This window comes from Cyrtonyx montezumae, unplaced genomic scaffold, assembly GCF_038088225.1.
Source record: "Cyrtonyx montezumae isolate F1298 unplaced genomic scaffold, pur_monq_1.0 scaffold_10, whole genome shotgun sequence".
Classification (NCBI taxonomy): Eukaryota; Metazoa; Chordata; class Aves; order Galliformes; family Odontophoridae; genus Cyrtonyx; species Cyrtonyx montezumae.
The window spans coordinates 3,589,363-3,605,715 of NW_027071826.1; the positions used below are offsets into that span (position 1 = coordinate 3,589,363).

The following is a 16,353-nucleotide window of genomic DNA, read 5'->3' on the forward strand; positions in this document are numbered from 1 at the left end:
TCTGCGGGGCTGGATGGGATCCACTTTCCACCAACTGTCAACAGTCCTGGCCTACCACAGAGGTCCCAGACAACAGGAGACTTGCCAGTGTGACTCTCACCTACAGGAAGGGTTAGAAGGAGGATCTAGAGAACTGCAGGCCTGTCAGCCTGACCTCAGTGCTAGCGAAAGTTACTGAGCAGATCATCTTGAGGGAGACCACACTGAACATACATGACAACTGGGGATCAGGCCCAGCCAACATGAGTTCATGAAAGGCAGATCCTGCTTGACCAACCTGATCTCTTACAATCTAGTGACCCGCCTGGTGGATAAGGGAAAGGCATTGATGTGGTCTACCTAGACTTCAGCAAAGCCTTCGACACTGTCTTCCACAGCATTCTCCTCTGCAGAAGCTGCAGCCCGTGGCTTGGATGGGTACAGTTTTTGCTGGGTAAGGAACTGGCTGGAGGGCTGTGCACAGACTGATGGTGAGTGGAGTTGCGTCCAGCAGGTGACTGGTCTCACCAACGATGTTCCCCAGGGGACAGTACTGGGGCCTGTCCTGCTCAGTATCTTTATTGATGACCTGGCTGAGGGCACTGAGTGCACCCTCAGTAAGTTTGCAGATGACACCAAGCTGGAGGGAGTGTTGATCTGCTAGGAAGTAGGAGGGTCATATGGAAAGATAGGCTGCATCCATGGACTTCCCAATAGTGACAGCACTGAGCCATTAAGTCAATAAGTGATGGCATGTGATGTCACCAGGTGATGACCTCACAGCGCCAGCTGAGTATATTAGGGCACACAGAGGCTGTCCCAGCCTGGCTCTTTCCCAGACTCTGGTTGAGCATTTCTGCATGATGCCCAAAGCCACACAGAGCTCAAGCTGAGGCAGGTGGGTCCTGCCCTGCTTCAAGCTACGGAGAAGATGAGAACACCATGTCACTGACTAGATGGGCAAATCTGGCCTCAACACTTTCTTTTGAACCAGCAAGGCCTTCAACCCATCACTGCTGCTTTCCTGCATAGTTTACGAAGCTCAGAGGTGACAGGAGCCAGCTGCTGGCTCGATAGATAGTGAGCAGAGTGTGGTTTTCATGAAACATAGAAAAGCATCACTATGCACTGCACATACTGGCCCTATTTTAGTTAAAAAACATTATGCCTTGTCTGTGAGGTCACAGAAGAACTGATGCTGGGCTTTGCTCCATCTTTCTTTTTGCCATGGGGTCATGGGGATGAGGGACACAGAGAGAAAGAGGACAAGTGCCCATTGCCAGCAGATTGACAAAAGCACAGATGTGGCACGAGCAACCTGATTTCTTCCCCTTTGGGGTTATTTTTAAATAAAAAACTTAGAAGGAGACATTCAACCTGTTTCAGTGTACTTCAGCCTGAGCCGTAAGTGCAAATCAGACTCCACTGCATTTAAAGCACTGACATATTTATGGAAGGAAGAGGGCAAAGCCCACACCCAGCTCAGGCAGCTCTCAGCACAGATCTCCAGGCTGCAAACACAAAACCACCAGGTTTTTTTTTTCTTTTTTCTTTTTTTTTTTTTTTTGCCATGATTCTGCAGAAGGGTCTCTTTTGACTGATAACTGTCCAAGAACTCCCTTCTGCATCTTTGTCAGGCAGAAAGCTTCCCCTGGAGAAATGGGCATCGCATGGCTTGGATAAGGTGTACTACTTACTTATTTAAAAAAATGTCTGTGTGGCCAAGCACAGAAAGTGGTGCTCCCCACGGGTCAGTATTGGGACAGCCCTATTTAGTATCTTTATTGGTGAATTGGACTGGGGATTGAGTGCAACCTCGTTGATTTTGCAGGGAACAGCAAGTTGTTAGGAGGTGGTGATCTGCCTGAGGGTAGGAAGGCCCTGCAGATGGACCAGGATAGGCCAATGGGATGAGGTTCACCAAGACCAAGTGCCATGGTCCTGTGCTTTGACCACAGCAACCCCAAGCAACACTATGGACTTGGGGCAGAGAAGGTGGAAGTTTCTCTCTGAAAGAGCAATCAGGCACTGGCAGATGTTGGGGTTGGGATTGGGGATCTTGGAAGGCTTTCCCAGCCTCAGTGACTCAATGATTCAGTGAAAAGCAAAACACGTGAGGCCTGGAAATAGAAATTGTTCTAAAATGAGCAGGTATTGACATTCATCACATATTTTATTTAGATCTGGACAATGTATACTGTGGACTTCTACAGCACTCTGGCACACCAAGGCTGGAGCTCCAGACAGCAGCAGCAAAAAGTGACCTAATTAGCACAAAGGATAGTGATGAAGGATGCAGAGTGCCATCATTCCATAATACCACAACGAAGGCAGGAGGATGCCAGTGACCTTTGTGCTTCCCATCATTCTGCAGCCCAGAGGCAGCCCTGGGCTCCAGCGTTGTCACCCTGAACTCTATGGGACTTTCTACATGAGCTAAATACAACTGTGAGCAAAATCCCACTAAGAAAAGCACTAAACATTTTAATGTCTATCCAACTCGCTGAGCCAAGTGACAGATCTGTACAAACTCACTGCCCTCATCATAAAAGTGCTCATACTTCTAGGATTTTCAGAACTCTTTCACACCAGATATATATATATATATATCACAAAAAGACTGGCTATTTTGAAAGCACTGAAAGTGCAGGCTGCTGATTTTTAATATGCACTGCATTTTATGGCTCAGCTACCAGGTTAATATGCAGTGTCAAGGATTTCAATGGGACTATATTTATAAGCATCATTAATTCATATGAGTTCATAATAATCCCATAATATGGAATTAGCAGTATTCTGCTTTATCTAAGGTGCTATTAAGATATATATCATGAAAAATGCAAGGCTATTATGCAAAATGAAAATACAAAGGCAAAACAACTTTGGCAGAGTGTTATTACAGTAGATGCTGAGGCGTTAAGGAAGAAAAGCTCGTTGAGTGGAGGTAGAAGCTGTATTTTACGTGCTTTCTCTGCATCATCACTGCTGTGCAGAGAGGAGCATGACCCAGACCTCCACCCTCAGCATGAAACCATGCTGTCCCCATGCCAGCCAGCTGGGCACCCAGGGCCCCTGATGAGCACCAGAGGCCTCAGCTCCTCCCTAAACCCTGCAAAAAGGCAGCAGCAGTACTCAGGATCACATTAGTTACACGACAGTACTCAGCTGAGACAAAAAACCCTCCAGCACGTATTACTTCCTAAGTGCTGTTACATACTCTAAGAGGGAAACATTCAGGAGGAATTAGGAAAAGAGCAGATAAATGAGCAGGGAATTCAGGACTGGACTCCTGGGAATGGAAGTGGGAATAGCCCGCGGCGCTCACTGTGAAACCTGCTGAGGATGGCAACGATCTGTTTTGCTACTCCAGCCCCAGGGAAGGGATTTCTGGGACCATTTGTGGTTGCTCTGTTTGGGAAGAGCTCAGCAGCACCGAAGCTGTGCAGAGCATCACAGGGTGAAGCTCTCAGGAACATCACCATTCACAGACCACACTTGTCTGGTTTTTATTCGTAGAAAAAGCAGAAAGCAAAACATTTCAGCAATACAATGCTGACAAAAGCCCTGTGCAGATTAACCTGCTTGAAAAACATCAGCAATCAGCCATGTGGGGTGGCCACAGTCTCACAATATGCAGATCAATGCCTTCAGCTTCTGGGAAACAAATGGAAAAAGCAACTTCCTTTGATGGACATGAGGAGTGATGAAGCCAGCTTCTCCAAAGCCCCATGCACCTTCAGTGTCACAAGCAATACATTGCCACCCCCTGGCGCTGCCCTCCTAAAACTTCCTCCCCATCTTGCTTTTGGGTTTATGGCTTTCCTTTTGTTGTTGTTTTGCCTCCAAACGTGTTGCCACAGCAACCCTAGCACTTTATCAACGTTCAGGAAAATCCAGCTCTGATTTGGCTGCTCCATGGAAACACATCTCAGCATCTTCCAGCACCACGTTAGGCTCCACACCACCGGGGACAAGATGGAAGATGAGAGGTGCTGCAATGGCTCTGCTGTGACAGGACAAGGGGAAATGGTTTCAAACTGAAATAGAGGAGATTGAGACTGGATATAAGGAAGATTTTTACACTAAGGTTGGCAAGACACTGGCACAGGCTGCCCAGAGAGGTGGTAATTCCCCATCCCCGCAAACACCCAAGGTCAGACTGGATGGGGTCTGAGCACCTGATGGAGCTGTGGGTGCCCCTGTTCACTGTGGAGGACTGGGACCAGATGACTTTTTAAGGGTCCCTTCCAATTCAACCCGTTCTATTATTCCAACATCAAATAAATATGTAAACAATTACTTACAGTATCATCCCATGTTATACTTCTGCAGTCTCTGAAGGTGACGTGATACTTTCTTATGAAGGCCTTTCCCATGGCAGTGCTACTCCTTCCAACTGACATAATCATGGCCATGGTCATGGGGTGACCTCTGTGGCATCTTTTATGTATTTAAATTCAATATCCAAGAATATTGTTTCCTTGGCCATGACCAAACTTTGTGAATGCTCCCAGCCAAGTACACGAATGCTAAAAAAGAAGCAGGACCAAAGTTCTGCTTTCTGCTCTTTGCCAGGAGCTGTTCCTGTGGGAGATCCCAGTGCCCAGAAGGGCAGGGTTTTCCTTTCACCCACAGCTGCCTCCCCCACATCTGAATGCAATTCTTCTCCACCTCACTAAGAAGCACATTTTCAGCCTGACGGAGTTTAAAATAAAATTAATATATTGGCAGATATCCACAACAGCCTCTCAGGTGTTCATATTGAAAATTATTATTTTCAACAGTTCATGGCTCATTTCGTTAAAATTAAAATTAGTGTTGTGGCAGCCGGGGATAATTTCCCAGATGTCGGCGCAGTGGTGAGTGCAGGGCTGGCTGATGCAAGGAATGGGGCTCTGCTGCTGTAGGACATGTCTGGCCTTGGGGTGTCCCATATGCACACCCAGGAGTGACCCTGGTAAGGATTTGCTTTATGAGTTGCACTGTAATGATGAAGCTCCTACATGAAGTGTAATCCAGAAGGAAATATGTTGCAAAAGACAGAACGTGTGCAAGAGCAGTTGCCCCATCATCATGCCAACATGTTGAGTGGCCACCACATCCTGCTGCCTCCTTCCACCCCACACCAAGCAAGACCCCATACTACACAATGCTGCTGTGTTGCAGCGTGGACCTGGGGGCACTTACGGCCCATCCATCCCCACCAACCCCAACTGCTGCCTTGCCCTTGACCTTGCCCACCCACCTCAGGGGAAGTGAGTGCAGTAGGGTGGGCTGGGGGTGGAGGGACCCCAGTGGGTGCTTCCCTGGTGCTGGGCAAGGCGTGAGTCCTGAACAAAGTAGGGGAAAGGAAGCTGAGTGGTTGACATTCACTTGAAGTAGAATTTGTGAAATTTTCAGGTGGATATGATCAAAAGCAAGCAAATTGGGTATTTTTAGAGATACAGTTGCTCCGTTACTTTTTCCATACAAGAGCTACAAAATAATGTTTTCCAAAGCATCCCCATTCCCTCCTGTCTATGGGCATAGCCACAGCTCTGTCCCTGCTTCCCTGGGCAGCTGTGCAGGGAGGCACAGACCCAGCTCTGAGCTCTAGGTGACATGGGGACAGCATGGGAACGGGACAGAACTGAGGCTGGGACCCTTCCCAAAAGACCAGGGACACTGCAGGCTCCACACAGCACCGAGCGCTCCTTCTGCACTGTAAATTTCCAGGAAACATTAATAAACAGCTCCATCTACTGACAACCTCACCTCCAAAATCCAGACCCTGCAAGAGCATCCTGTGCCACTGCCCACGTCCTGGCCAGGCCAACCCATCACCAGCTGCCTTCCCAGCTACAGCCCCAGCAAAACCCCGGGTGAAGGGCAGCACTTTGGGGTTCTCCCCAGGGGTCCCAAATTAGATCTACAAGTCGCCACTCCCAGGGCATCTGAGGTCACCCATGAAATACAAAGGCAACGAAGCCCATCCAAAACAATGCAAGTTTAGCATATTGACCAGAAATGGCCCTACCAACCTCTGATTATAGCATCTTCCTTTGCCTCTGAAGCATGAGGCCAGACTTCCCAAAAAAGAGGCACATGGAGCTGCCACATCGCTCCCCTGAATGGCTACAGCAGCAGGGTACAGAAGCAGCTCCCCAGTGTCCCCAAAGCTACTGGACCCTCAGCTCCACCTCTCTCATGCCTTAAAGGATAAACAGCAAAATGATGGGAATAAAAGTGTCTGAGGGTCCATCCTCCCAACCTAAGCCATTCTGATTCTATGAAAGTGGGCCCGTCGCCCCTTTCCACAAACATCACTGATTCCACCAGCCTGAACCCATTTCCCAACTATGGCAGGACAAATACAAGTGAGGGTGGTGTGGAAACGCTGGGAGAAGCATTTTGAGTTCTTGGTCACCTTATAAGCCCTGCCAAAAATCCTGCAGGGATGAGACTGCATCCACATGGGTGGGAAGTTACCAGCAAGGTGACCCACTCAGTGCCCTCAGCCAGCACCACTCCCTGCAGGGTCAGGACCTCATCAGCAGATACTCTTTTTCTGACCCCAAATCCCTACTCTGCCCATGTAAGTGGGGCTTTGAGGATGTACTGGAGCTGGAAATGCTGCCCCAGAACTAGGAGCCATGTGGTGGCACAGGGCTGGGTGTCAGCCCACCAGAGATCACAGCCAGCACAGAGCATGAAAATGTTCCTCATGCAATTTTAACTCTGGCACACAGACTTAGCTTCATTGACTTGTTAAAGTTTTATGTGTTCCTGGGACGTGGGGGGGGGGGGAGGGGGAGAACTATCAGCACTGCTGGAGTTTTTTTTTATTTGTGTTTCCACTCATAACAGGTCCATCTTGTTTTTATGGCTCCCTGGTTGCCTTCCAAAAAAGCAGAGGCAGAAGATTGTAAAAGAATGGGTGGGGGTCTCCAACCGTGATGGACTGTGGGGTGCAGCCACAGCATCACATAAGGAAGAGTTTGGGCCCCCATCCAGCAGGAACCAAATGGGATTTGCCAGTGGTCCCCAGGGACGCAGGTGTTGAGGTCATTGCAGAAGAGCTGGGCTACAGCAGAACAGCCCTTGGGCTAAAATGCAGAAAACAAGGGAGAGGATGTGAATCCAAATGATAACAGATCTTTTCAGCACATGTTCTCATGGACCACCTGAAATTCCCTTCGCTGTTTCTCTCTATAAATGTCATCCTCTGGCAGATGCTCTGCAGTTAAGGGATGTTTGTTTGGATGTATAAATAGTCACTGCCTCTGCTGGGGCTCCTGAGGCCGCGTGGTGCCAACTTCTGCTCCTCTGTGAGCAGCGTGCCCTCGTTTCCCCCACAACCACCCCACCAACAAGCACTGCTTCCTCGTCCCCCATCCCCTCACTGACGCACTGAAAAAGTTTAACAAGAAGGAACATCAAGAGTTGCTGCTTTCTGGATCGCACATAGAATCACAGAATCTTTAAGGTTGGAAAAGACCTCCCAGATCCCCAAGCCCAACCCCAACCCATCCCCACGGTGCCACACCTCCATGTCTCTTCATGTCCCCACTGCCACCACCTGGGCAGACAACGACACTTCATCATCCTTATGGACACCACGCCCATGTTGTCCTCCTGGGATGTGGGATGCTCTTTCTTCAGCCCCCACCAACACTCCTCAGAAACGTCCTGTATCAGTACAGATTCAGTGGTTTTAAGCCCGTCCTTCAGGGGATGGATTTGATGCAGTATCCCTTTTTGTAGTCTCGCTCTGTCAGCATCTCTTGAAAAGAAATAAAGCCAGATTGCTGCTGCAGACCCAGTGTTTCATGGATGTTGCAGCTTTAATATTCCTTTCACAACAGGCTGTGGACATAAGAGGCCAGTTTGTCAAGCCAGTGATCGCCCAGGGCTAAGCTGCTAAATCTGCTGCGTGGCTGAGGCATGCATGAGCAAGTGCTTTCCAAGATCACCAACTTGGAGCTCCTACCTCAGCACAGGGCTGCAGGCACAGCCCTTCCTGATCCCTCAGCACCACTGCTGTCCTTCTCACCTGGGCCAGAAGCAAAACGAGCAAGCTTCCCCATCTAATAAAGACTTTGAAGACGCTTTGGCCTGTCCTGCAGGGGAGCAGAGTCCAGAGGTCTCTCTCTGCTCAGGCAGTTGTCTTTGTGGCACATGGAAAAGTTATACCTCTGATGAGCTCGTCTGACAAATAAGGCAGAAATTGGGGCAGCAAGTTAAAGAATTAAGGGAAAATTCAGCAATTGCCTATACTCCATTCTCTCTGGAATTCTAAACAGAAAAAAGTACATCTCAACCCACTAAAGCTCATTGAGAAACTTGTGTTCTTACAATCAGCTCCAGGAGTCGGGAGGAGCTGGAAAGATCTCAACCAGCAGCGTGACCTACTGAGTCCCACCACCAAGCATTGTCCTCCTCAGTGCCACATCCACATCTCTGTACTGCCTCCAGGGACAAGGACTCCACCATCACCCCCAGCAGCCTGTTCCATGGGTGCTCATGCCCTTTGTGCTTCTGCATGGAAACTGCTGATCCTGCAGAATCAGGATAGACCCACGATAGCTTTAACCCACTGGCAAAGCTCTGCTTTGGCATTCGCGTTTTTACACCATTTGCAGCAGAAAATAGAAGTATTCCTGTTCTAAACCAGATGTTTCAGTTGAAAAGAGAGGTACAGCTGCTGGTCTCAGATGGTCTATACCACAAGCATTAAGGCCTATCCTCAGGAATTACATCACCCTCCCCCCCCCCCCCCAGCTACTTCTGAGGGTTCAGGTCCAAAGCCAACCCCAAATCAAGGAGAGTTTACAACCACGCTTGGAAGCGGCCCCAATGCATCAGCTGTGCAAGAAAGATGGGATTTTCCCTCTGCCAAAAAAACTTTGAGCAAAAATAGAAGTAAATGGCTCCTCAGTGAGCACTGAAAACAACTTTGGCTCTGAAAATATCCATTTCACAGATGGACCACCTCACAAAAAAGAGCGTTACCAGTGAGGAACAATGAAAAACGGTGCTGTTTTATTTGGTGTATGATGAGAGGTATCTCCCCGCTGTTCCCAGAGAGCCAGCTTTAGCAGGTACAACCATATCTGCAAAATCTTCATACACTGCCTCCAGGCAAGATGCTAACATTCTTTTCCTTTGTTGATAATAATTTTTTCTGCAAATGTAATTTGTGCTCTCCCATCAGAGGACAGGCTTCGTGGCAAGGAGGAGCCTCGTGCTGGGACACGGACTAAGGCCAATGAGGATTTGAGTAGGAGCCCCTACTCCTTAGCACTGTCCCCAGAAGGTCCCGCTGCCACTGCCCACAGACACCACGCTCCATCTCCTGAAAATACACCAGTTTTCATTTCAGCCCTTCTATCTTTCACACTGAAATGACTTAAAACCAATTGGCTTTTCACCTTCATTAAACAGCTCACCCCCTCCAGCCAGGCCAAGTCCAGAAGCTCCATTCTTTCCCATCACTTATTCTTCATTCCTGTAGACACAAGAAAACATAAACTAATGACACCCACCATCTAAGCACTTGCCTTTTCTCCATGGCACTGCCACACACACCGGGCTGTGCACCCACAGGATATGGTCTCCCAACATCCCAAGACATGGAGACTCCCAAACGAGCACACATCCCTCAGCTACATGAGTTACATATCACACAGCACTGCTGGGGCCAGCTCAGTCACTATGGAAAACCTGAAGACTCAGCACCTCTTCCCTGGTGGGTGAGAGCCTTTGGCCAAGGGAAAGGCAGCTCAGCAGCTGATGGGAGATCTAGCTAGAGAGACCACGACACGGACAACTTTAAGATGTATAAATTATCACTGCTTTCCTCACTACAGCTGTTAAAAAAAAAAATGAATCTTCATATCTGGAAAATGACAGCAGCTTATTTAATTTATGACAAAAGCAAAGACAAGAGAAGACTAGCTTAGAAGATGACACTCACCAAGTGCTATGCTCTCCTGTAATGTAATGAAAGGAGTTAAGAGCAAAGTGAATTAGTGCTGCAGGCTGATCTCATCCTGCTAATCCTGGAGCAGTAAGAAATGAAAGGTTGCAGTCACCAGCTCAGTTTCCAAGGTCAGAAGGAAGTGGCTAGCCCCCTCCTTCTGTGATTGTAGCATTAACTGGCTGGCTCTGCTACTCCTTTCTTCCAATAAGATCTAGCGTGGTGCCTTTCGTAGGTGGGTAACTCCTTAGGGAGACAGCAGAGCACAAGATGAGGGCTGCAGGCACCACAGCAGCTGCCACACTCCAGCGTGTGGCTGTTTGTCAGTATTTAGGTCCCTTACATCTGCAGGATGAACAGGACCACACCAAGCTGTGGCTGAGCGTGGCTTGCCCTGGCTCCACTGCTCTGGGATGGATCCCAAGGTGGTCACCATCCACCCTGCTCTCAGCTCCAAACCAGTTCCCATCATTTTGGTGTTCCTGTGCCTTTACACAGGAAAGCTGAGGATGCTTTAAATTGAGGCATGATCTAAAGGTGTATTTCTCATGGCAAGAACTCATCCCCGAGCAAGTTGTGTGCGAAGTGTTGATGGCAGCAAATTACCAGCTGCTGTGCTAGGTGGTTTCATGAGTAAGCTCATTCTCTGCATTGAGGAAGAGCATGAGGCTAAAGGAGCATGACATCGGGCAGAGCACCCACACAAGCAGCAGTGATAAATTCATGAGATGGACCTGCCACGAGCTCAGGTGGAGCTGGAACAGCTTTCTCACGGTGAAGCACTGAAGCAAGCAGCACTGTCCCGGGGATGATGGACACCCAGAGGAGAAGCAAAGCTGCAGGAATAGAGCAAAGGCAGCACTTCTCCACACGAGGCATAAAGACGATCCATTCCTTTCTCATTTTTGCAACTATCAATCCCATGGAGTTTTGCCTAACTTGTGACTTGTGACTCTTCCACAGCAGCTCCTGGAAACGAAAGACAAAACCATCAGACCCATGGAGGACCAACCCTTTTGATGACACTTTAAACACAGATCACATCTAACATCTAGGTGGAGCACAGGTATTTGGGGCTGGTTGCTTTTTCATTGGAACAGCCACTGTCCAAGCGACAGGAGAGCCAGGATGGAGCTCCATGCAACTGTGCTGCAGGAGTTCATCATGCAGGGCACTCCTAGGGTGTTTCAACACATTTGATGATGCTTTGCTGAGGTTAATTTATATTCAAACACAATTGATTATAGGGATTTGGGACAGTGATTATGGGGACATTTGGGAACAAGGACAGCTTTGTTACACTCAGAATCCAAGCATCAGTGCCATTAGAGGACACAAATACACAGAGGCTCCTTAAACTGAAATTGTACTAAAATATTATCCATTGCTCAGCAAGGCAATGCCTGGAAGAAAGTGAAAATCCTGCGAGCCGGGAAGATGTCAATTTGATTTTTGAGTTTGTTTAAAGCGGTTTTAACACTAAACAAGTAAACATTTATAACTGAATAAATAGTTTTCAGTTTAGTCAAGGAGCATTCAGTGGGTGTTGGCATAAATATTCAGTTATGGAAATTATTTGATTGAAATAGATTTTACATGCCATAAATAAACATTGTCTGCAACAAACACACACTCCCAACAAACGGCGTGAATTAGAGAGCCACTGATGCTTAATGCCAGCCTTTGAAAATGTTTTATTTAGCAGCACTTCTGCTCACCACACTGCAAGCCAGATCCCATCTGCCTGGGCTCTTCCAGACATTCATCTCACTGCTCCATGAAGGGGAGGGACAAGGCAGGGTGATGTACCCACAGCCAACGGCTCCTCGGGGTGCTGGGATGGAGCAGAGGCCAACAAAATCACCAACCAAGAGCCTGTGATGGGCAAGCAGCACTGCGGGGTTGGCCTGCTTGGCGTTGGCCATCTGCAGAAATCGGGGTGAGAACTGTGTTTCACCCAAACCTGCTGTTGTGCTGGGCTGGGTGCTGCACTGGGAGCGATGCTGGCCCCTGAGCAAAGAGCATGTAGAGGAGCAATGTCCTAGCATGCTGCACATTAAGTGACACACAGGTGGGGGCTGAGGCTTTTCCAAATTGTATTCATAAATAAATGCCCCCAGGTTTACGAGTGTTTGTGCTGCCGGCTCAGACGAGGCCCCTCTGCATAGCCTCAAGGCAAGAATCGAAATTCTGGTTCTCATACCACAATGGGAAAAGCAGAGCTCCTGGCCAGCCTTGGCAGCGGGCTCTGCAGAGCTGCTTCTGCCCAGAAGCTGCAGATCCAGCGGGCAGACTGTGCCACCTAGCTTCTGCTGCAGCACAGGCTGCTGCTGCGTGCATCCCCGCGAAGGGACGCGGACAACCCAGCACCTTCTTGGTTTGGTGACAGGCAGGACACGGGCACAGGACCCTGCCGTGGTACTCAAAGCTGCTTTTAGAGGATCAGTTCCTGCCTGCATGAATATTCAGGATGGGGACTGCTGCACTCACAACACCTGCACTGGCACAGCCTACCTGAAGGAATTGCATTTTTCCTATCTGAGCAAGTCAGGCAGCTTCATTTTTCAAGCCTCGGGGTGAGTTCAAAAGCCAGTGTTCTACCTAAAGCTTTGCAAATTCCTCTCAGAGCTTCTGATAATCACAGATTTTATCTGGTGCATAATCCAATGCAATTTAGTGTGTTTTTTTTCCTGTACTCCAAATCCCATATAAACTCTATTTCAGCAATTGGAGCTTCATCTTTTTCAAAGCAAAGCTATCAGTACCTTTTACTAGGCTCCAAACAGGCAACGTTATTTCCCTACAGGAAAACATGCATTAGTTGTTGGCTATTAATGCAAAGTCCTTAAAGAGTGCTTTGATTTTACCTGTTCTTTAGGGGAATCTACAGCTCTTTGTAAATCACTTTGCTTCCAAATAAGTTTCAGCTTCACATCTGTGCACCTTCAGAGCCTGTAACCATCAGCTTTAGGAAGGAAAAAAAGGCAATTTTCACAATGAGCTCAGCAAACCCCAGCTTTTGGCAGCTAGCATTTCCTATATATTGGGCAATAAATACCTGGCTTAGGCAGCAGTGGGTATAAAGGCATCACAGTTTGTGCTATACCACCTCCCTAGGAGACTTAAAAGATGGGAGCAGCAGAATAGGAACAAAGCAAGAACATTTAGTATTTACCAAATTACCAGGTGACAATTTAGCTGTTTTAATGTGAACAAAGTAATTAAAAAAAATGTCTTTTAGTTCTGCTTTCAGGTAGGAACCTGCTTTTTGGTTGGCACCCCAGTTGTGCAGCTATTTGAGAGGTACAGAGGTATTTTTTATTACCATTTTCCATCACACTGCTAACACATGCTCAGGCTCTCAGCCCCCAGGCCCAGAGCCCCAGCAGTGCTGGAGCTGCACGGTTCCCTGAGCCCTGCACCAGCACCCAGACAAAACAGAAAGGACATCCACAGCCCCCTCATGCATCTAAATGTCTTGTTTTACACTGTGAAGTTCCCAGTTAAGGCCCTCCCCCCCACACCCGAGCCCTTCCCAGCTCATTTGGATCCTCAGGCATCTTGGGCTGCAGGAGGCCCAACACATCTGGCCAACATTGTCATGCAAGATGGACTGCATGACATTTGGAGAGTTGGTGCATTATTAAAACGTAGAGAACCTTGAGGGAATGTGCTCAGTCTGATAAGTTATTGCCTCGAGGCAAAGGGAAGACAGAAATCTTCTGGGCAAGACAGCTCCACACAGCTACCTCACAACGTGTCAGGATTTTGCTATTAATTGATCTTGTTTAGTACCCCAGCACTGCCTGTTCCTCCCCTGTAATCACTGCAGGTTTAGTCCCCTTGTAATGAAAATAACATAGCAGTTCTCCAGCTAACAATATATGTTGGGGGCAAATATGCTAACCCTGCTGGTTGCTTTATCTCACATTTGCACACTTGGTGTCACTTACCAATTAACTGAAGCTACTTCAGCTAACTCCTAAACCACTCTTACCAACTGACTGACCACAGCAGCACACCGCAGTGGAAGTTTGTCTGGCCAGCTGTTAGGAGAGAGCACTGGGATATGTCCCCATTCCCCTGGCACAAAACAGTGAGGATTCCCTAACAAAATTCAAGGCACCCGGCTGGAAGGCATTGATCCATTGGCCAGTTCAATCCTCCAGCACCATTCAGCTACTAATTTCACACAGAGCAAAATGACTTCAGAAGAGATGATAAAAAAACACCCTGGATAGCAGAACAGCCCCACGATGAACACTTTTAATTCCCTTAAAGGTAACTGCGAGGCCTCAGAATATTTGATGAGTTTCCAGTGCTCTCCAGTCCAATGATAGCAGAACTTTTAGGACCTCAGAACACACAGGTGGAGCTAAAGATGTGTGGTTCCAGCCAAGCCCCTGCAGATCCAGTTCACACAGTCCCACTTGCAAACCACTAAAGAGGGGCAAATCCTACCTACAGAAGGGCACCCTACCCTCCCAGACATTGGGAGTGATCCCTAGGTCAGAAATAACAGATTTTGGTACACCAGTGGCATTTGTATGAAGACATCCCTCTACTTCTTAACTATGTGTGAGGGAAATGTAAGGATTGCCACCACACCCAAAAAGACAAACATCTGCTGGAACACAGAGTGCAACAAAAAGGACCTCAGGGATAGAGTATGTCCCCTATAAGGGCAGGCTGTGAACGCTGGGGCTGCTCAGCCTGAAGAGGTGCTGGGGAGACCTTAGAGTGGGTTTTCAATACCTGAGGATCTGTAAGAAAGAAGGGGACACATTCTTTAGCAAGGATTCATTGTGACAGGACTAAAGGGAATGGCTTCAAATTAAGGAACACTAATGTGAAACGTACAGAAGGATTTTGTGGCTTCATTTTTTTTACCCATGAGGACAGTGAGGCACAGGCTGGTGGTGCTGCCCCATCCCTGCACACACCAAGTGTCAGGCCAGATGGGGCTCTGAGCACCTGACGGAGCTGTGAGTGCTCCTGCTCAGCACAGGGAATGACACCGGAGGGCCATAAAGGGTAACTTCCAACTCAGTGCATTCACTGAATGACACAACCCACACTAGGCCGAGGAGCCCCTGATTTACAAGGAGAAAACGACACAGACACCCAGCCCTCCTAGAGAGGCGGAGTAACAGGGCACAAGGCCGTAACACAAAGCACTCAGACACGAATACACAGGACAGGGAGTCCATTTATTGAGAGAGGCCACGCCGCGGGTGGGTTGGGACGGCCCGAGGAAACCGCATCATGTCGTGGCAAAGGCCGCATCCTCCCCGCGCTCAGTCCAGCTGCAAGAGAACGAGAAGAGTGTGAGGGAACAGCGGGGAAAAGCAAAGCACCGCTGCCACGCGGCGCCGGCGCTCACCTTGATGAAGCCGATGTCCTTGGCGTACTGGCGGAAGCACTGCCGGCACATGTTCAGCCCGTACTTACGGATGAGGCCGTGCCGGTTGGAGCACACGCGGCTGCCAAGAAAGACAAGGGAGCGATCAGGGCGGGGAGGAAAACCCGGAGGGGAAACGACTCCGCGACCCGACGGCCCTGAGGACCCCGCCCGACCCCGGGATGGGCACTGACCACGAGCGGGAGCCCTGCCCGAACTTCCTGGGGTGGCTCCAGTAGAGCTGCTGGTGCCCCATGCTGCCTGCTGCGCGCCCAGCCGCGAGAGGAAGATGGCGGCCCGCGCATGCGCTAATCAACGCTGCGCCGCTTCCCGCCCTGCACCGCGGCGCGGTCCTCGCGGGCGGGAGAGAGGAAGGCAGCGCATGCGCGGAGCGTGCCGCTCCCCCTCCCGTGTCCGAGTGACGTCAGCGGTGAGCGGAGCTGTAGTAGCGGCGGTGCGGCGCTGCCGCTGCCGGGCGCGGTGGCGCACGCCTGTAGTCCCAGCTACTCGGGAGGCTGAGCTCGCCGGATCGCTTGAGCCCAGGAGTTCTGGGCTGCAGTGCGCTATGCCGAGCGGGCGTCCGCGCTAAGGCCGGCATCAATATGGTGAGCCTCGGGGAGCCGGGGCACACCAGGTTGCCTAAGGAGGGGTGAACCGGCCCAGGTCGGAAACGGAGCAGGTCAAAACTCCCGTGCCGGTCAGTAGCGGGATCGCGCCTGTGAATAGCCACTGCAGCGTAGCCTGGGCAACACAGAGAGACGCGGGTTCCTTTTGCCCGCCCGAATCGCGCGCTTTTTGCCCACTCGCGTCCCAAGAACCCCCAGCGCCGCCCGTGCGCACAGCGCCTCCCGCCGGCAGCACCGCGCACTGCCGCTCTGCAGCGCCTCCTGCCGGCCGGGCGGGCGCGGGGCTGCGCCGCGCTGCGAGGATGGGGGTGTTTGATCAGAAAAGGCTGCAGGGCGAGTTGTACAGCTGCGCAGCCAGCGTCTTCTCTATTTTCCTTTAAAGCCGTCAC

The 16,353-nt window shown here is 49.7% G+C and overlaps 1 protein-coding gene across 1 annotated transcript; it reads right to left on the bottom strand.

The window, feature by feature from the left end:
• Window positions 1-15,128: 15,128 nt before the first annotated feature.
• On the bottom strand, window positions 15,129-15,653 carry RPS29 (ribosomal protein S29). The gene is made up of 3 exons (XM_065748138.1): window positions 15,533-15,653; window positions 15,321-15,420; window positions 15,129-15,243 (listed from the first exon to the last, which is right to left on the bottom strand). Exons 1-3 carry the CDS (start codon window positions 15,592-15,594, stop codon window positions 15,235-15,237), a joined length of 171 nt encoding a protein of 56 aa, XP_065604210.1. The 5' UTR covers window positions 15,595-15,653; the 3' UTR covers window positions 15,129-15,234.
• Window positions 15,654-16,353: the final 700 nt, after the last annotated feature.

Bases quoted from the DNA above. Each gene is read 5' to 3' on its own strand.
- RPS29 (XM_065748138.1), bottom strand. From the start codon at position 15,594: ATGGGGCACCAGCAGCTCTACTGGAGCCACCCCAGGAAGTTCGGGCAG. The intron at 15,421-15,532 runs GTCAGTGCCCAT...CTTTCTTGGCAG, and splicing joins GGGCAGGGCTCCCGCTCGTG to CCGCGTGTGCTCCAACCGGC.